At 34.9% G+C, this 21,640-nt stretch overlaps 2 protein-coding genes and 1 long non-coding RNA gene across 4 annotated transcripts; all 3 read right to left on the bottom strand.

Annotated features, from left to right (window-relative positions):
* Nucleotides 1-1,067: 1,067 nt before the first annotated feature.
* Nucleotides 1,068-2,637, bottom strand: LOC127797726 (uncharacterized). Its single transcript, XR_008022271.1, has 4 exons — nt 2,516-2,637; nt 2,366-2,415; nt 1,239-1,334; nt 1,068-1,150 (listed from the first exon to the last, which is right to left on the bottom strand). It is a non-coding gene; the product is annotated as an uncharacterized LOC127797726 (long non-coding RNA).
* A 4,008-nt stretch (nt 2,638-6,645) lies between these two features.
* LOC127790097 (IAA-amino acid hydrolase ILR1-like 3) lies at nt 6,646-10,908 on the bottom strand. 2 transcript variants are annotated; one of them, XM_052319392.1, is made up of 5 exons: nt 10,366-10,908; nt 10,025-10,150; nt 8,973-9,266; nt 8,512-8,640; nt 6,646-7,220 (listed from the first exon to the last, which is right to left on the bottom strand). In XM_052319392.1, exons 1-5 carry the CDS (start codon nt 10,702-10,704, stop codon nt 6,840-6,842), a joined length of 1,269 nt encoding a protein of 422 aa, XP_052175352.1. In that variant the 5' UTR covers nt 10,705-10,908; the 3' UTR covers nt 6,646-6,839. The 2 variants fall into 2 exon arrangements, with proteins under 2 accessions (XP_052175352.1, XP_052175346.1); XM_052319386.1 differs by having other exon boundaries at nt 8,952-9,266; nt 10,366-10,906.
* Nucleotides 10,909-14,626: 3,718 nt separating this feature from the next.
* On the bottom strand, nt 14,627-18,478 carry LOC127790119 (protein NTM1-like 9). The gene is made up of 6 exons (XM_052319412.1): nt 18,053-18,478; nt 17,595-17,878; nt 16,525-16,827; nt 16,061-16,423; nt 15,417-15,860; nt 14,627-15,331 (listed from the first exon to the last, which is right to left on the bottom strand). The coding sequence occupies exons 1-6, from the start codon at nt 18,216-18,218 to the stop codon at nt 15,056-15,058; spliced, it is 1,836 nt and encodes a 611-aa protein (XP_052175372.1). The 5' UTR covers nt 18,219-18,478; the 3' UTR covers nt 14,627-15,055.
* Between the last annotated feature and the right edge of the window lie 3,162 nt (nt 18,479-21,640).

Here is a 21,640-nt window from a genome sequence, read left to right as displayed (position 1 = left end):
TATAGAACCATATCATCCTGAGAGAGTTTTGCGACAATTTGGGTATGTACAAACTATTCCTCCACCCCCATTATCACCTGTGGAAGCTAAGCGGGGTCCGGCTACGACTTTATATCGGGTAATTTATACATTTGTTGATGATATGTGGAATCGATGGGATATGCATTTATTACCACCACGTAGACGTGGTAAATATTCTAAATTTCCATGGTATTTTACACCTGAATATTTAACATGGTATGGAACTATTACACATCCGATTATACAAAATCCTGTACATCGATCCAGTTTTGATAGAGGTGCAGAAGATATGCTCTTGCTTGCTGAATCAGTAAGTTTTTAAATTATATTTAAGTTATTATTGAATTTAATTTATTTAAATTAAAAAAATTAATATAATTATTTTTATTTTTATTTCAGCGTAATCGACTAGCATTATATGCTATCTAGCAGACGATTTCAAGTAGTGAGCCTGTATCTGCTGATGTATGGAGAGAGACATGTCTTGAGGTGAATCGCATTCTAGGCTCTCGGCATCCTTCTGATAATATTGAAGCGTCCACGTCTCGTACATCTCCGCAAAGATAGTTCACTTCGTACTATAGCTTGTTTATAGTTTATTTATAACATCGAGTTGCTTGTAGTTGTTATTTATAGTTGTAATTCGTAAACTATAATTTTGAATTATGTATAACTTGTGATAATATTTTATTTTAATATTTATTAGTAAATTTTATTATGATTTATGTAATTTTAATACCATTTACACAAAAATTAACAGAATAAATTAATAGAAGAAAAAAATATAACTTTGTACAATTTTCACACTTTTAACAATATAAAGAAATATTACAAACATATAATATAAAACATACATATTCGTCATTTATAGGTAAATCAAAAATATATAATGTAAAGCATACATATTATGTAAAGCATACATATTGATCATTGCTAATTGATCATTGCTAATTCATCATTCATCAGTTAAATCAAAAACATCTTTTGTAATAACATTTTTGTTAATAAGAGACATAAATACTTGAATTCGAGTTATATATGGTGTTTCCCATTCACGTGCAATATCATATCGATATTTATGCCAATTGCGTGCAACAGGAGGAATTGGTGAACCTGATTTAAGAAATACCTGAAAAAATATAATACCATATTATTAGTAACAAATTTATATTAACATAATTATAGAAACATATAAATAAATTATTAAATAATAATACCTGTACAAAATGACAATCATCCACAAATCCAATAGTAATAATTCTATGTTGTATAACTGAAGGTGCAGCTGATCTCAATGGAAGGTAAGTAAGACACTGCATTCGAGATAAATGAACCAACACAACATTATATTTTGAAGCAATCAAATGACCCATGTTAGGTAAAGTCATCCAATGTTGAGGAGGTGCAACACACTCAAAGCAAGAAAGTGCGTGCATTAACTCATCTACACGCATAGCAGATCCACATAACTCTATATATTCATCACGAAAGGTATGCAACTCTCCAATCAAATTCATACGAATATCCCTCCAGTTGTGCTCACTCATTCCAAGTAACGCAGCAATAGCACGAAATCCACAATGTCCATCCGACTCCACATTAACAATATTATGTATAAAATGACGTATTTTTGATGGGAATGAAGCATCATAGCCTAGCAATCTCTGTTTGACACTGGTACGATAAAGTTTACCTTCATTCAGTGTCTTAACTGAGCTTTGTATTGTTGGAGATATGCTATCATGAATAGACTGTACTATTTCAAAATATGATGGATCACGTCGAGTGGATGTATCAACTTGAATTTTATTTTTTAATGATGGCTTACCTTTTGTCCGAACTTTCACACTTGGTGGGATCAATGAAGTCGTAACTGGATCTATTAATTCTCTCAACTTCTGTTTTAATACGATTTTACCTCCTTCTGGTTCTGATTGAAATATATTATAAAGACTTTCCAACTCTGGATCAATTGTTAACACTGAGGACACATCAACAGTATTCACTAAATCTAATTTTGTCCAATAAGGGTGCACAAATGATAAAGGAATTGGTCTTCCCTCCATCATTAATTCTGCAATTTCATGTGCACAAGGTAAACCATGTGTGCTTCTTATCACACATCTACATGCAACTTTATCCACTCCAATTTTTTGTGCCATCTCTGTTTGCTTTAATACCATATTCATTGCATTTCTTGATATAATACCTCTCAATTCTCTAAAAATTTCTGATCTGAAATTGTGTTGTACCAATATTAAATTCTTCTCAAAAGACCCATTTATCTCAATATGTTGTAACTCAATAAGAGTATTTATAATTTTCCATGATGATTCAAAGTCACCTTGTGATGATCCCAGATATCTCTTCAGCTTCGCATGTGCGCTCTCAGCCCTTTCAATAAAAACATAAATAGTATTAGATTAATAAGAGATTAATTAGAGTTAATATAATAAAAATAATAACAACAACATTTGAGTTTACTAAAGAATACCTGTTAGTAGTAACATTGCCAAAATGTAATACTTTATTTGTCCACGCTGCAATAAATTTTTCTTTGTAATCATTCAGCCATGTATTTCTCACATAATCAAGTGCTCCTTCATATGCATGATACTCAACCATTAAGTCAGAAAGTAGACTTTGATACTCAATCTCAGTAGAGGTAAAAACAAGAAGATTCCATTGTAACATGAACTTCTCCCATGTCTCCTTTCTATCAAAGAATTTCTTACACTTAGCAAGTATATTTTTAGATATATGCCATCTACATAATAAGGTTGTGGTACTTGGAAAGACTTTATATATTGCATTCATCAATGCTAATTCTCTATCAGTCACAATTACTCCAGGACATGCATTAGATCCCATCACATTCTTTAATCTCTCCATAGCCCATGTATAGTTATCCTCGTATTCATGGTTCATAAATACAAATGCAACAGGAAAAGTTAACTCAGTGGATGTCACACCAACAATCTCAAGAAGTGGATATCTATATCTGTTAGTTTTGTATGTACAATCTATTATCAAGACATGTGGAAATATTTTTAATAAATCTATAGACATCGGATACGCCCAAAATAAGTCTGCAATACAATTTGATCCATCAGTTCTGTGTCACTCCACATAATTACATTCTCTTAATTTCTTCATCAACTGTTGCATCTGTGATCTACCACCTTTCTCAATAAGTTTATATCTTTGACGCGCATTATATATAGTTTTGATAGTAGTAACATTATTCTCATCATCTGCCTTGAGACTCATCAAAATATTTCTAGGTTTCACCAGATTCTCAGACATAGTTTTCAAAATTCCTTTCTCTTTTTCTGTAAGTCTCCCTACATATGAATGACCCTCCAATTGAACTGCTAATGGATGATTGTGCACTCCACATATAACTTTCAACTCCCACTGCTCAAATTTCATACCAAGTAATTCAAACGGACAATCACACTTTTTTGAACCTGTGGATTTCCTTTTTAATTCTCCTATTATTTCTTCTTTCTTCTTGGATGGTCTATACTTTCCACTACGTTCACAAGAAAGACGAACTCTAGGTCTTTTTCCAGGACCCCCAGATTCTGAACTCTTAATCACAATCACAGTTCCATTTTGTTTTCCAATTTTCTTAGCCCATCCAATGAGTGCTTCTCTAGTATCAAATAGCTAATACAACCAAAAAAAAAATATTTAGATATACTTTTTTCAATAATTCAAATAAAATTATTAAAAATCTATCATACCTCATTCGTAGTAAATTGTTGAATAAGATCAAATTGCTGGATTCTACAATTCGACTCCTATAAAAAAAATTAATAAAATAAAATATAGATTAGAATTTGAAAATAAAATATTCCCTAAACCTAAAATTCGGCCTCCCCGAAGGCTGGCCTTCGGGGAAGTCAGCCTTTCTCGAATTCTGGCATTCGGGGAATTATGGCCTCCCTGAAGGCTGACCTTCGGGGAAGGCTGCATTCCCCGAAGGCTAGAATTCGGGGAAGGCAGCCTTCCCTGAATTCCAGCATTCGGGGAAAATTGGCCTCCCCGAATGCTGGCCTTCGGGGAAGACGGCGAATGCCAACATTCGGGGAATGCAGCCTTCCCCGAAGGCTGAAATTCGGAGAAGGCCAGCCCTCCCGAATTCCAGCTTTCGGAGAGGTAAGTAACCTTCCCATTCCGTACATTATCTCTATATTTATTTATAAATAACTCATATTACATTTTTATAAACACAAACACATATTTTAAAACAAATATTTACAGATTACTTACATGTGTCTGTGCGTCATATTCTTTTTCTAAATAGCTATCCTGTTCTTCCTCAAACTCGTCCCAATTCTCTATCAATAGTTTAGTGTAGTAATCCATAATCGATCATAAAATGTATGAATCGCTGATGAGAGAAAATAGATTTGTGTGAGCTGAAAATAGATTTGTGTGAGCTGAAAGTGAGTCTCTACGTCTCTAAGAGAAAGAGATACAGAGTCTCTAAGTCTCTAAGAGAAAGAGATACAGATTTTAGGAGAAAAGATTTGATTGGGATATGAGCCACTGTGAAGAAAGAAAATTTTTCCGGCGAAAGACGTATGTCAGGTGGTGGTGGTTGAGTATTGAAGATAAGGGTAAAATTGAATTTTTATTTAAGGGTATTTAGGTATATTAAAAAAATGATTGCAATGAGTAAAACGTTGGCTGCGAATAGAATTTCCTAAAGTGAAAAGGCTGGTTGGGCGGCGGCTAGGATAGGTATGTTGTTTCTCTGTCAATGTGTCAGCAGGGACATGGGTCCCCGCTCATGCCCTTCAGGGCTCGCAAACCTTAACCATTTGTAGCAATTCAAACCCAAATTTGGCCCCCTAACGTTGTTCCCCAACGTCAATATTTTGGCGAAGCTCAAAACTATCACCAAAACTAGCTCAAATCCGTTCGTTATCTCTCCCTACCATAATGGCCAACGCTTGAAGAGGGCCGACGTATGCTGGAAAAACGAAATCGAATCTCGGCAAAAGTTGCAAACGTGGCAAAAGATAGTTTCGACCACTAGATTTGGCAATTGCAACGACCAGTGAAAGCGCCAGTAGTGACGAGCAAAATGGCAACGACGTATTCTTCTGTTATTTTGGAAAATTCTTCGGCGTCTTATTTGAATAAGAGAAGGAATAGATGGAGTAGAGTTCTTTGGTGATTTTGGAGAATTTTTGTATTTATTTTTGTATTTGATAATTGATATTGTGTATTTGATTATTGATTTTGTGTATTAGTAAAAATTATAAGATAAAATAAATAAAATTAAAGTTTATTAATAAATAAATTAAATAGGGAGTGAAATATAGAAGAGAATATGAAGTGTCATTGGAGCACGCATAATTTTTGAAATAAAATAAAAATAGAGAATGAATTATTTATAATATAATAAGAATTGAAATAAAAAAGTGGGTCGAAAATGACCTAATAATAGATTAAAGCCAAACTTGCCCAGATGGAAATGACTCAGCATTGGCATGCCAATAAGTGACTAGATGTGGACATTTTGTATCCCTAAAGCTGTTGGGATCGCCAATGATGTAGTCATATTAACGTTTCATTTTTATGTAATTAACGGTAATTATGAAATTATATACTAATTTAATATTTAGTAACTCTTTTGTATTTTAATACAAAGTTTAGTGACCATTTATATTATTTAGAAAACTTTTACTATTCTCGAAACTCTAGATGACTAATCAATACTTTTTACTTAAATGATAGTAATTATCAAGCTGGGATACTCATTTAAGATAAAAATACCATCCCAATAATCGAATTATGTTTTCCCTAAGAATATTGTAAGCAGTGATTCTCAAAAATTTAAATTACAAAAACCTATTTATAGCAATAATTTCTTAAAATTGTTGTATCTTGCTCGAAATTACTTTAGGGTTTAAAGTTGCATTTTGGATTTAGTTTTTCAGTCTTATTTGGATTTAGATTTAGAGTGTATTTGATTGTATTACCTAGAATTTAATGATTGTCTAAAAAACAAAAATCATCGCACCCTCTTGAAAAATAAATTTCATGGAAAAAATCTTTAAATACTTGTATTATACACATATTTTTTATAAAAAAGTAAAAAGTGTTTAATTATTTTTATAAAAAATATATAGAATAATTACACATTTTTTATGATAAAGATGTGCAATCAAACACTCTTATAGTGTCCTTGAAACCAATTCCCCTCTATTTTGAAATTCAAGGGATTTTCTAACAAGAGTTCTGAATGACTAACGATCTCCTAGACAACTTAATAAATAGATAATCCTGTCCAACCAACCACCCCCTGTTGGCCTTTTCATCCAAGCAACACCTCAAATTACATGATTTCCCTCTTAATGATTGCCTAATCATCACTTCTTACCCACCCCACCCATTGTCCTATGGACAAATGGCTCATAGCCATTGGTACAGCCTCTAGAACATATAAAAAAAACTAAGATAATGTTCTGGAATTGTAGAAACAAACATGTGGCCGGGTTTGGGTTTTCGGCCCCCAGCACGGCCCGTTTGACACCTCTATACGAGCTTAGGTAGAAACCAACATCTGGCCGTGGTTGGTGACAATGAACTGTGCAATCCTGGATATGGGTAAATGGGATAGTTGATTGAAAGGCCTTTGTAAAGAAAAGGAAATGGTCAACAATAAATGTACAAGCATCAAGTCTGTCACAACGTTACAAACACCAAATTTTGTTCATGTTTATTATACATTCTGAAACTTTATCCCATTACTATTGTGGAATTACATGTAATTTCATCCAACTTTGGCTGAGAAATCCTTACTGCAAAACGGATTCTTGATGATCATTTAGATATGTCTCAGCAATGGCAGTGAGTAGAGTGGCCCCGATTGGAAGCACATCCTCGTCGAGAAAGAAGTATGGGGAATGTGGCAAGTGAACCGAGCCTAGCTCTTCGTTTCTTATTCCAATACTAAACATGAACCCGGGAATCGCTTCTTGGTAGAATGCAAAATCCTCGCCTGCCATCACCTTGTTGCCCGGCTTGACATTCTCAGGACCCAGTACGAGCTCTCCAACTTTCTTCACATGCTCATGCAAACGCTCATCATTCACGCAAGCTGGATATGGAGGGTGTTCGTCATAGTTCACAGCAACTTGTGCAGTACATCTTTGTACAGCTGCCTGTCCTTCAATGACCTACAAGCTCCACAAAGTGACTAACCGAACACATATGAAGCCACAAAAAATATGAATCTGTGGAATGTGTGGGCTAAGATAGGATGAAATGTGTCGTTAGTGATACGATTCCACAAGTAACAAACTCTTAAGTGTGACGTTGAATATAATAGTCTTACCAAAGATAAGATATGGTGACGGATAGAGATGATTGGCAAACTAGAATTTATACAACCAATTACCTTTGCTAGAATTAAAGCTTGGTGTCGTTATGGCTCCTTGTTCTTCTATTCTTTTAACAACTTCGAGGGTTTTGTGCATATATGGTAGCAGGCATGGATTTGGTTGGATACTTGGTGCGGTCATAATTTTAGGGAAGATGTATATTAGTTACAATTTTGAGCTATCTAGCTTTAAAGAGGCAAACTGTCTAGAGCAGTTTTTCCTGGTGTTCTGGGGAGTATGCCTAGTTGCTGAGATCCAAAGTAGGATAACTCGGTTATCTGCAGATGCTGCATGATAACTCAGTTGCTCATGAGGGAGAGGATTTTTATTCTGCAAGAGGTCCATAAGAAAGGTTTCGTATCCATTAACTCTGGGTGTCCTCTTTCTCGGCAAAGGGAGTTTACTTCCAATGAGAGGAAGCTGAAGACCAAGGCTTCTCGAAAACTCATGTAGATATAAAGGGGTATCCTTAGTGCACAAGGCTTCCCATTTTGTGAGAGTAAGGGCAGGTGGATATTTGTGTGCAGCCTTCTCTTTGCTTTTTTGCAAAGAAGCTGTTTTTATAGCTCAAAGTCATTATCTTCTGGTTATAAAGAGCAACCTTACCATCACTCACCATCCCAAAACTCACTTAGGCGTCCTAAAAGAAAAGAAAGAAAGATTTTACTATATAGCGTTTGTTAAAATAAGTAAGATAAGGTTGTATCAAGATAAGGTTGGAATGTTTTTCGGACCAAAATATGGAATGGTGAAGATAAAACTGAGAAGCATTCTAAAATTTTTATCAAACTATTTGTTAAATTTTTTGGAATGCATTAGAAGATACAAGCATCATTTTTTCTTATCTATAAGGACCAATATATGCTTATCTTGAAGGAGGGGGAGATAAGCATATCCGAAAAACCCATATAAAAAGTTACGTGACTTCTTTTCCAAGGGTATATAAACTGGAAAAAAATAAAATATAAAAAACATTTCAGATTTTTGTCATTTCCAATGTGTTACTAAACGAAGACAAAGCTTAAGCAGTTCAGTCCTTCAACGGTTACCACATAGGCCAAAAGGAATGTTAAGGAATAGCACATACCTCTTTGACCCTACGTTGAAGTGTGTTCAAACCTTCCGTTGTAAGACTCCTTAAAGTGCCCCCTATTTCTACATATGGTGGGATAACGTTCCATGTTGTTCCACCTCTGACATAAGTAACAGATAGTACCTTCACCAAATGCTCATGTATCAGTAATGAATTGCCTCAGATACAATGCATGCTTAAATTCTCTCAGGAGCAAAACAGCGGATTGAACTGCTCCGAAATGCACAAAAAACTTATTCTCAATGTTGCTAGGCATTACAAAACTGTATGGATGATAATTTTACAAGACGAAAGGTTAGAGTAATTCGAAAAGAGATGAAAAATACAGACTATATAGGTGACTGAAGTTATAAGAGAAATTTGAGTTTGGGTTATTGTAATGACAAACAAAATAAGCACAAGAATGGTGAAAAAATTAGATAAAATTGGCGCACTTGACTTTCGAGGGGATCTACTTCTCTCGAGATGAGCTGTTGCAATGCCAAAATTGCAAATGATGCAGCAAGTATCGGATCCACACTAGTGTGCGGTTCTGCAGCATGCCCGCCAATTCCTTCTATCCTTGCTTCAAAGAAGGATACAGCAGCTAGAAAAGGTCCAGAAATAGTTGCAATGTTTCCTGTGGGTCTTTTAGCATCAATGTGCAGCCCAAAAATTGCCTCAGCATCACCAAGAGCACCTTCCTTCATCATGTAAGCTGCACCAGCACCACCCTCCTCGGCAGGTTGAAAAATAAGTCTCACAGTTCCCTTTTCACACAAGATCAAATACCTCAAATTCAATAAGTTACACGAAAGTAAAAGTAGAAATGCCGATATAGAGAGAGAGAGAGACAGAAATATCTGCTACAGACAAATCATGGAGATTGATTCAATTTTCTACAATGATTCAGCTCAGGAACCAGTAGGTCTTCAGGCAGAAAATACAGCTCATTGCTAACTCATGGAGTAATAGGGAAGGTAAGAAAGGTCAGATTTGTGAAAGGCCCGATGTGTTGTGTTGGCGCGGATTAGCTCCTCTTGAAAGAGATCACCCAAGGACAAGGAAAGGGAGGAGTAGTTTGGACGATTGATCCTAGTGAAACCACTTAACTAGAAATTGACATTGGTAGTTCAACAGTACCAAGGCATGGGATGATCGCCTTTCAGAACTAGAAGGCACCCCAAATTTGATCATTTGAAACTGGTAGCCAGAAGAGTAAGAAAAATAAAATGAAATGAAAAAGATCAAATTACAGCAATCACAAACAAACTACATTCAGATTGGCAATTTCCGCTTGACCACTGAATGCTGTTTGCAGTAGGAAAAACAGGTGTTTCAGTTTGATATCTTCTTCATTATATAATACTACTGATCCAATGAGATGGAAACTGCCCAGCAATACACAGAAGCCCATTGCTATATCCACAGTGAGAGAGCTCCAAGAGTGAATAAGTAGCACAATGTTTTGATTTTTGAAGCACAGAATTTAGAGCATCGGATTTCATTGCAATTAATGGGACGTCACCTTAAGAAAATCCTTCCTTTCATGGAGCAACTTAGCAGCACCAAGCAGCATCGTTGTATGAGCATCGTGTCCACATCCGTGCATCTTCCCTTCTATTTTGCTCTTATGCTCCCACTCAACTAGCTCCTACGCATACTCATCAAAACCACAATTTCATTGAGCGTATACAAAAATGGCTATATCTTACAACACACACGAAGGCTACATGAACTCTGGCTCTCCAGTCATTTCTATCTCTTTTGTTAAATAGTTGTTCCAGTTCATCCGCTCTCTATTGGTCCTCTTTTTCACAGATAGTTATGTCGTATAAAAGAGAAAATTGGCGATGAGTTGCAAATTACCTGCAAAGGAAGGGCATCCATATCGGCACGAAGAGCAACGACGGGGCGAGAACCAGAGCCAATTTGGGCAACCAAACCCGTTTTGGCTAGTGGGTAAGCATAGGAGATGCCAAGCCTGTCGAGCTCTCTCCGAACCAGGGCACTGGTGTTGTGTTCTTCGAATCTAAGTTCTGGGTTTTCATGGATTTTCCTTCTTATCGAGACTAGCCAATTTTTTTCTCTCCTGGCCGAGCTCAGAATCGATTTTGCGTAGCCCTGGTCGTAGCTGCCCTGAACTGCATGCGATGAGGCCACCAAGAGAAGCAGAATGGTCACACAACTGAATCTCGTGAATCCCATGAATCACTCGAAGTAAAGAGCGGAAAATCAGTGATTTGAGACAAGAAATCAAAAATCAACAACACCCAGATCATGAAAAGGGGAGGGGAGAGGAGAGTGACTGGCAGAAGATTTTATCAGAAGTTTGTTAAAATAGTGATGACTTGCTGCCTGGGTACGATTTTGATCATCAAAGAGTCAAGACGCATAATTTCCCAGAAGATGGAGAGGTTGTTTGGCTTACCTTTTTTAAGATGCTTTTAGGCCTTTTTTTACTTGGAAGGTGTTTGTTAATCAAGATGATAAAGAAAAAATGTCAGATATGAGAAGTATTCCGGATGTTTAGTCTTCCCAACGTATTTGTTAAACTTATCTAATCATTTTCGAAAAAGTCTCACGTGACTTCTTATTTTCCATTTTCAAGATAAATTTATCTGATCTCCCCCTCGGATAAATTTATCTGGCTCTTTTAAGATAAGACTCAATTACTTATATGTCCCTTGTATGATAGTTAATACCATTTAATGCATTTTAAAGATTTAATAATAGGGATATTTTGGTAAAAAAAATTATCTTGGTACTTATTATATGTATTAACAAACACATAAAAAGACAAAATACAATTATTAGTGGATTCTAAAAAAATTAACAAACATTCTGATAGAAATTTTGGAATATTTTCCAATCTTATCTTGATCATTCCATATCTTGATTCGGAATGCATTTCAACTTTATCTTGATACTTCTTATCTTACTCATTTTAACAAACGCCCATTTAAAAGAAAATTTTAAGAAGCCCGACGGAATTACTAACGGGATTACCAAAATAGGGCAAAAAGACTATTTTGCCCCCATGCCGACTCTCCCTTCCCCTCCCATGGATTTCCCCCTACTCTGTGTGTCTCCCCTACCATGGTCGCCGCCTCGTCTCACTGTCGTCACCTCACCTAGAGATGGGAAATGGGCCGAGCGGCCCATGGGCCGAGCCAGCAATATGTGGCTCGCGGCCCGGCCCACTAAAATGGCCAGGCCAGGCCCACTAAAAAAAAATATTTAAAAAATTATGTTTGTATTTAATAATTATAAACATAATAATTAAAATTATGTTTCTTGTAAATATAATTTTATTGTAATGTTTGTAAATATAATTATGTTTGTAAACATAATGTTTATTATGTTTGTAAACATAATTTTAGTATAATTTTTGTAAACATAATGTTTACTGTAAACATCATAAGTTTACAAACATCAAAATTATAAGTAAGCATTAATAAATATATTTTAAAAAATATTAGTTACATTTGAGAAAAAATAAAAAAATATATTTAAAAAATTATATATAAAAAAATTAAAAATAAATGGCTCATGGACCGACCCAAATAGCCAAGCCCACGAGCCGGCCCGGCCCACTTAGCCTATTTATTAAGGGCCATAGGGTCGTGCCAAGCCTAAGTTTCCATTTTCTTGGCCCGGCCCATCTCCCTCGTGGGCCAAATTTGGCTCGGCTCACCAAATTGGTGGGCCAAGCGAGATGCGGGCCGGCCCGGCCCGGCCCACCCATTTCCCATCTCTAACCTCACCTCACCTCGTCTCCGTCGCCTCTCTGTCATCGCCGCCTTGCCGACAGTCGATGCACTGTCGGCAAGGCGACGATGGCAGAGAGACTACGGAGGCGACGGCAACGAGGTAAGGCGACGACCATGGCAGGGGAGACGCACAGAGCGGGGGCAGTGGCCCACTTAGCAAATTTGCAAAGTATGCAAGGGCAAAATCATCTTTTTACCCCTTTTCGGTGAGCCACTTGGTAGGCCCGTTGGGCCCTATAGAACGACTCTTATTTAAAATTGTATAAAATTTTAAAGTTAATTATTATTCAAATTGATAAATATATTTTAAATTATTATTTATATAATTATATGTTTAGTTTGAAAAAACTTATAAACTATCAAAACTTAATAAAAAAAAATAAAATAGACATATAACTGAATAATATAAATAAAAAATATTTAAAAAATATTTTTTAATAAAAATAAATTATTAATTAATGTACAAAGCATATAAATTATACATAATTATTATAAAATATATTAATATAATACTTTATGTTTAATTTATAAAAATATTAAATATATATATACACAAAAAGAAGGACAAAGCGACTATTAAGGCGACACTGCAATGGAGCCAAAGGTGGGGGTGGCCATAAAGGAGGAGATAAAGACGACAACGAAAACATGACGATGGGTTGGAGATGGCTATGAAAGAGGAGATGGAGGCGACAACGAAAACACGATGATGGGTTGGAGATGACAACGCCATGGTGGAAATAGGAGAAGATGGAAACAATGGCAATGGGTCTGTAAGTGGTAGCTGAGATGAGGCAGTGACAAGGAGGAGATAGGAGGGAGACGATAATGTTTAAGGGCAAATAAGTTAAAAATATTAGACTTTTTAGAGAGTAAAATTATAAATCACATAATCAACAAGATAAGTTTATAACAACGTTTTAGGAAAAGTTTGGGGAGTTTTTCTAAAATACTATTAAAATAGCATTTAAATTTTTTAATTTTTAACAAAAGTGTAATTAAATATAGCATTTAAACTTCACTGACAACTTATAAAAGGTCAAACTGCTCCCCCAAACACCCCTTAAATTTTTATTTAAGCCTTCAAAGATGTTGATTTATAGAGATACAATACATACAATACAATGATACCGTAGTTTAAATATAATAATAAATTTATTTGTAATAAAAGAGTGTTTCAATTGGAGTTTGTAGGTGACATAGGAAGAAATTGGATAGGGGTGTGGATGACCTCCTAGGACCTTACAATGTTTAAGTCAATATCTGAATAATAAGAGTGTTGAATGTAGAGCAAATAGTGTTGTAGTAAGTGTAGAGTTTTCAACATACTTCAACCAAAAGAGAGTTCTCCTCTTTATGGAGAGAATGATATTGAAAATGCTGCATTCTTCGACGGACATCTCAAACACTATTTCAAATTTGTAGGTGAGTACATAAGAGGTAGGTTTGATTCGTTTTTCATGATTTCATGAGTAATATCTGGAGATCATGTCTTCCTAGATCTCTAGTCTTTCGAAAAGATTTCTTGCATGGTTTAGAAAGGGATTTCTAAATCTAGGTAGTCCATGAGAATCTCTTGAATATAGATCTTCTTATGAGTGAACGACTTATGAGATTTTTTCAAAAAGATCCCTCGAAGACATCAAGAAAGACTCATAAAATAAAGTTAATCAAGTCTCCTAGTATGGAGTTAATCAATTTTCTTGGTCTCTAGATCACCGAGTCTTTCGGTTAATTTAATTTGGTATTCAACTTCGATAAAATTTCGTTAGAATTTGTTTGTTAAGCTTAAACCTAAATTTGAATATCGATCTATTAATAAATCAACTTTGAATTGAGTAAAATTTAAGTCATTAAAAATTATAAACATATTTAATTAAAGAATCGTGAATATTAATAGTCTCGATTAAAAACTAATAAACATGATCAATTAAAAACTCGTGAGTAATTTGTAAACAAACTTATTTATAAACACATTAATATATTTATTTATAAATAAAATTATTAAATTTTAAATTATTATTATTATATAATTAATTTAAATATATTTAAAATTATTATATATATATTAATTTAATCATTATATATATATAATAAAATAAAATAACAAATTAAATTTAAATACAATAACAAATTTTGACGAGTCCAAGCCTGCTCAAGCTCGCCAATAAGCCTGTGAGCTCCTATCCAAGTTAGAGCTCGAGCCTAAAAACTAACTCTCCAACAAAGTATGAACTTAGCAAAAGTTTACCCGACTCAATTTAATTACAACCTTAACTCGATTTAATTACAATCTTACCCTTGACCTGTAGAGCACAAAACAAAGTTCCCAGTCACACATATGCTGTACAAGAAGATAATGTACAAATCCACCAACTGTCGCATACAAAACTCGACAAATATATACAGACATAACAAACCTGCCTAGCTAGGAAGAGAGGTGTTCATAGTCATAGACGGACATAAACAAAATGAATCAGCCTGTCTAACCTAAGGCTAATCGCCGACTGTAGCTCAAGTTTAGAAATTGACTCTCGAGCCGAGCCTAATAAACTCAGCTTGGCTCGGTTCAATTGCAACCCCTACCCTTAAGTTGTAGAGAACAAAACAAAGTTCTCGGTACAAGTCCACCAACTGTGGCATACAAAACTTAACAGGACGCATATATACAGACACAACAAACCTGCCTAGCTAGGAAGAGAGGGTGTTCATAGTCATAGACGGGCATAAACAACATGAATCGGCCTCGTCCAACCTAAGGCTAATCGCCGACTGTAACATGGATGTCAAAACTCAAAGGTATAACATATGCCCACAAGGGCAACGGCCAATCCTAGAATCACAAGTACACTGAGCAAATACACAGATGAGGAGATCTTGCGTGCGGCAGAAGAAACCCCCTTGTCACTGCCTGGTGGAAAACAGCTTCCTGATTTCATGTTCATACTCGACTCTCCAGCAACTTCTTCTGCATCAATAGCGGACTTGGAAAGGGACATGCCCTGGGCGACGATGGAAGCAGTGGCAACGGTAGCAACAAGCTCTTCTTGGTCTTCTCCAGCCTGCAAATGCCAATTATGTGAAGTTTCCAGACCCAGCAGGGGCATCATCACAATCAGTGCACGAGATTTTCAGTAAAATTCTCACCTTAGCCACTGTTAGTTTTGCTTCATCATTTTTTTCATTGGAGCTGAATCCTTCAAAACTGGTGCAGTAAAGTGAACCAACTTGAAGCTTCTTCTGCAACCGCAGTCTCCTAGGTGCACTCCCCTGTGGCTCAGAAATTTGAGCAATAGGTCGATTAGGAGGTTGTCGAGTCCTTATTCTGATTCCAGTTTCAAGAACATCACTTTCAACAGAAATGCTATTATTATTGGTTGATTCTTGAGGACTATTTGCATACAATTGGGCACTAGCTGAAGAAGCAGTGAGAAAATTCTGTCCAAGATACTCGCTTTGCAGCACTCTCTGGTCAGTCCCATAGCTAATACAGGAAGATTGATGAGTGCCTGCAGACATTGTCATATATACAGGAGGCTCCCTCTCAATATTCTGCTGAATTTGTCCATAACCTTCAAAATCACCTGGAAACTGAACACAAGACGCAACTTGCTATTAATTTTCTATCAGAATTGCATCAATGAACACATTACATGCAAGTGATAACATTAAAACTTCATGATATTAGAGTTGTAAAGTAACACAACTTAAAAGTTATGGACTTGATGAATTGACTTAACCAAAAAAAAAAAGGATCCGACTTGCACAATCTATTGTAAATTTCATTATACCTCGGCTTGAGCAACCTCTGCCTCTGACTCACTGCATGATCCAGTTTCATTAACATAGACCCTCTGTAAAAGATTAATATGAGGAGTGTTGAATTCAATGGCCCCATTCGTGTAATTGTCACAATTTTCATAGGATTGCTCATCTGAAATTAAGACCGAGTCCAAGAACTTGTCCATCTCCTCCTCATTTGAGCCATACTGACCCTCGTGACAATGTCCGGTGTCATTATTAGGGTCAGGATAACGTAAGCCACATGAAGCTTCAAGGTCCATCAGCATGTGTGTGTGTAACGGGGAGAAGATTTTGTCATCGCCATATGTTACTTTAAACATTTTCAGCAGTTCTTCTATCTCAGGATCCGGCTGAAGCAACCAAGAAAGAGTAAGAAAATAAATGACTTGGATTCATTCTCTCAATAAGGAATAGAAAATTATCACTAAAAGTAAAAATATTCCCTTCTCACCTGCATGATTTTTTTATCTCCTGTTTCATAAGCTAAATCATCAGAAACAGAGCTGCTGCTGGGCCACTCAGGTTGAGCATCCTGAGGTCTTCTATCAAAATGTTCAACGAGGTCCCTGTCAATGCTAGAAGGTAGCTTTTCTCCTTGGGCACTCGGAATAGGAGTTACTGGCTCCGATTTCACATCCTCGGTATTTGATTCAACCGTGGGAGGAGAATCAACCTTTTCTTCAACTGCCTTTTTAGATTTCCCATCTAGCTTTTCATCATGTTTCTTGATTAGTTTACAGAGGACATATGAACCCTGCAGATGGCAAAGAAAATCCAAACATGGAATCAGGCACTCACCACTTCAACAGGAATTCACAAAATAAGACAGCAAAATTAATAAAAAGAATCTCTAAAACTATAAGAAGAATTTCTGATGATCAGAATGATAAACCAGAAAGTACAACCACATGAATATAAAGAAACGAAAGATCTCATCTCATCTTTTTCGAAGGTAACCACGGTGCCTAAATATCACAATTCCACATTAATGTTATATCGAACTATTGTAATTCAAAAAGGATCCATTAAATTTAACTATCGGACAAAAATAAATTCTTTTCTACTGCTAAAATAAAAGACATTCTTGAGTCATCATGACATAGATGCCGAGTTGGGAGAACCATTCTGTAATTCCACATGCAGCACATTCAGAACCCTAACTCCTCACCCCCAACCCCATAGAGATTGGCATCCATCTACTGTCTGCCTTAAGTAGCATGATTTAAGAGCTCATCGCAATGTCCTTAAGTCCAGTATAGCTTCATTGCTACGATTTGGCTCACAAAAATACAGCTAACAGAAATTGTTTTGTGATCAATTGACATACTTCATTTCCAAATTAATATCCCTAACATGGAAAATCCCCAATTTTGCTCAATAAATTATCTTGGAACCAATAAATTCCATTGGCATGCAAATTTAAGCATCACAAAACATCAACAAAAAACAGGCAAACCAACAGGAATCCAAATGAAGCAGATTACACGCAAAACCCACATCAAATGGGATCAAGATCCAAACCTGTCCCGGCTTCGTGCCGTCGAGCTCCTTACAGGTGGCGCGGTACTCGTGAATGACCCAATTGGTCCTCTGCCCATTCGGGGCACGTCCAGTATAGAACACCAAAGTCTTCTTCATCCCAATCACAGCCCTCCCCTTCAAAGACTTGACCATCCGGTCTTTCCCCGTCGCTTTCCAGTAGCCGGACACCGTCGCCCGGTTCAATCGCTGACCGTTCTGATACTTCCGATCTTTGGGGCAAAAGAAGAACCACTCGTCGTCGGTCGTCTTTATCCGAGACTTGTCTGCAATTACACAAACAACATGGAAGACCTAAAAATTAGGCAATCGGAAGTACATTAAGCAGTTAACGTTGAAATCGGACTTCAATTCACGAGAAAATGGAAAACGACCCACAAATTGGGGGCGAAAAATTGAAGAGAAAAGAAAAAGGGAAGCGTTTTAGGGCTTGTGGATACCGGGCAAGTCCGAAGGCTCGTATTTACAGACGTCGACCTCGCGAATGACGCTGACGGCGCCATTATCGCCGTTGATCTTGGAGCGGAGATAGTGATTCACTAGTTCCTCGTCGGTGGGTCGGAATCGGAAGCCTATCGGCAGAGATTCCAAGGGCAACGCTTCCATCTCAGAATTCTCGCACACACACACACACAGAGAAACAAAAAGAAAAAGAGATTGTGTGGGGTTTGAAAGAGGGCCTAGAGAAGTAGCATTACAATAGAGAGAGAGAGAGAGAGAGAGAGAGAGAGAGAGAGAGATTCAGAAGAAATTCAGTGGGGGATTTTCTCTAGGTTTGAAGATGGAACCTTCTTCGAAAGCGAGCGAGAGCTACGACGAAAGAAGGAGAAGAGGAAGAAGTAGAGAAAGCGGTGCAGGTGCAGGTGCAGGTGCAGGCGCAGGCGAAAATAACCGCGTTTTTTGGGTTCAGCGTCCGAACCGCGTATAGGAGCTCGTCTTTGAATTTCCCAAATTTCTCTCTCTCTCTCTCTCTCTCTCTCGAGGAGAGACTAACACACGAATCAATGGACCGCACGTCAGCAAGCCCTCGTCACCTCACCCTGACCTTGTAAAACAAATATATATATATATTATAACCAAACCAAAGTGCTATTCTTCTAGATTTCTTATTAAGGTTCTTTTTGTGTGTTTGGCAAAACAAAAAACAAAAAAATATTTTTTTTTTTCCAAAAACATTTTCTTTGTACAATAAAATTATAAAAAATATTTTTTTGTTCGATAAAAAATAAAATTGTATAACGTGAAGAATTTTTAAAAAATTCAACTTAAAAAGAATAAATCAATTTTCAAAATTTTTAACACTTTCTTCATTTCTATACGTCGAATTCAACATCGTATTGTCTATATCGATTAATCTCCTTTTTTTTTCTGTCATACTCTGTCACTCTTTACGTGCGTCGTTGTACTAGTTGCAATCTCTATTAGACTACATCCAAATTTATTTTTCTGTCATTTCCTTGCATTTATGCAATTCATGTTAATTTAAGAAAAATATGTCATTTTCACTCATTTACCCCATTCTACTTTATTATTATTATTATTTTATTTATTTATTTTTAATCTTTTAATATTTATACGTATATAAGACATACCAGCCAATAATATTATCTACCAAAGTAGGTGTAATAAAGTGTTTGCTTAAATACAATATAATAGATAACTAGGTACAATTATGTCACATATAAAACTTGAGTTATATAAATAAATATATAAAAAAATAAATTATTTATTAATATGATATTTTTCAATAAATTTTAATATCTTTTTATGCTCATAAAATCTTCATCAGGTGTTTTCTAATCTACTTTTTAACTTGGCATCATATCATGCCACTTCTCTTAAACAACAAATCAATCCACTTCTTCACAAGTCTAGTACTAGTTTTTCTTGGACAAATCTTGTCCTCTTATCAGATTTTGCCCACTTTCAAAGCTCTTCCCCCTAAAATAATAAACTATAATAATTTTAATATTATAGTTTTAAAATAGAGCTCCAAAATAAAAATAAAAAAAAAATAGAGCAATCAAAGGTACGAACACTTCAATACTTACTAATTGATTGAAACTATAATAATTTTAATATTACAAACTTAATTATAATTAATTTAATTTAAATGTATATAAAATCCAAACCAACCTAAAATTGTGATTCCAAATCTAACATCTCGTTTGATATGGAATGGAACTCCAAAGTCAAGTTTGAGGGCTATGGCTATGGCTATGGAATCTTTGTGCAAGGGGGTAAGGACTTTAAATAAAGATCTCATAGTACGACCCAAAAGATGCTTTCTTGCTTCAAAGAGACTCTGGACTGGACTTTGATCCATCCATTGATGAAGCATATAGATAGATAGATAGATAGATAGATAGATGGATATCCCCCTAGGGATAAGTTTAAACATAATTTCATACCAACAATCTAATGATTAATCTTACTCTTTGTTACACTCAGGATACAATCTTCTCTTCTCTTCTCATATTGCAAGACAAGAAGGCCATTTGTATTGGGGGGGCGGGTTTAAGCCTAATACCATTAAATTTGTTTAGGATCTATGATCTACGAAAATTAAGGGTCTCATTTCGTTCTTTGTCTAAATATTTTATGGATTGAAATGTCGAAAAATCCTAAAAAAAAAAAATTTGAGTCATTTTTATAATTTCAAAAACGTTTTAAGATTATTTCATGATATTAAAAAAATATCAAAAACGCGTTTTCAGCCATGAACAGATTAAAGAAAATTTCATTTCTAACTCAAAAAATGTAATTTTTTTTGGGATTTATTATCAAAATTTGTTTAAATACTTTATAAACTTTATGTTTATTTTTATATTTAATAATTATTTTATATACTAAAAATATAATTATAAAAGGATCTTTATGTATTTTTTTATTTATTTAAAAAATATCATTTTCTCGTTTTCATTTTGTATCGTTTTTATTTATGTGCAACCTAGTATAAGATAATCACTATTTAACAAAAAAAGACGTAATTATAAGTGAATACTTATTTTTACCGTAAATAAAAAAATCTCTTTATTTGAGATAAATATTTTTAATTACAATATCAAGTTATCCTTAATTAGTTCTTTGACTCCTTTATTATTTAACGTGTACTTTAAAGATGGAAGTGACTGAAGTAGGGCCAATCTCGTCATTCTCTTTCCAAAAAAAGATCAAAGTCCAAACATTCAAGGGTCATTTTCTCTCGCCAACTAATACGTTATTTTTATAAATATAATAATATTGATGGATTGTATGGATCGTCAAATACATAACATAGATGAATAGAAAGGGGGCAAAAAGGGAAAAAGTGAGTATCCTTCTGTGTGTTGGATGGAGGCACTAACGTACGTGTCATAAACCTAAGAGAGCTTCTCTCTCTTTTTCTCAACTCAACCAGCCATCATTAAATATCATATTCATCCTCCACTCAATTGTTTAATCCTTTTGAGATCATCATATGATCCTAATGCGATACTAAATCATCATCATTTCTAATACCACAAAAAAAATAAATAAATGTTTATAGGTCGGGATAATTACGAAAATAATCTAATTTTTTGGGGTGAATTTATAATTTTATTTAATTTTAATAATTAAATTTAAATTAATTTAATTAGGTGTAATTTTATTTAATAAATAAAATTAATTTAGAAAAAGTGTGTCTGTATTGATTTGACATGTATTGGTAGGTATCATATAATAATAATAATAATATTTATAGCACTAACATATACACATAAATAAAAAAAATATAATATGTAAAAAGAAAAAAAATAGATTATGCATAATAAATTTTATTTTTTTTATTTATGTGTATATATGTATCTCTCAAACATTATTATTACATGACACTTAGCATACCAAATTAGCATGAATACTGTTCCTCTAAATCAATGAATAAAATTATTTCTAATTGAGTCAATTTAGATATAATTGTTAAAATTAAAAAAATGATATAAAATTATAAATTCGTAAAGGTAATTGAATTATTTTCGTGATTGGGCATATAGATAATATAACTATTA

This window comes from Diospyros lotus, chromosome 1 (assembly GCF_014633365.1).
Source record: "Diospyros lotus cultivar Yz01 chromosome 1, ASM1463336v1, whole genome shotgun sequence".
In the NCBI taxonomy this organism is placed as follows: Eukaryota; Viridiplantae; Streptophyta; class Magnoliopsida; order Ericales; family Ebenaceae; genus Diospyros; species Diospyros lotus.
The sequence above is the reverse complement of the archived record's forward strand: the minus strand, read 5'-3'. Positions and strand labels throughout refer to the sequence as shown.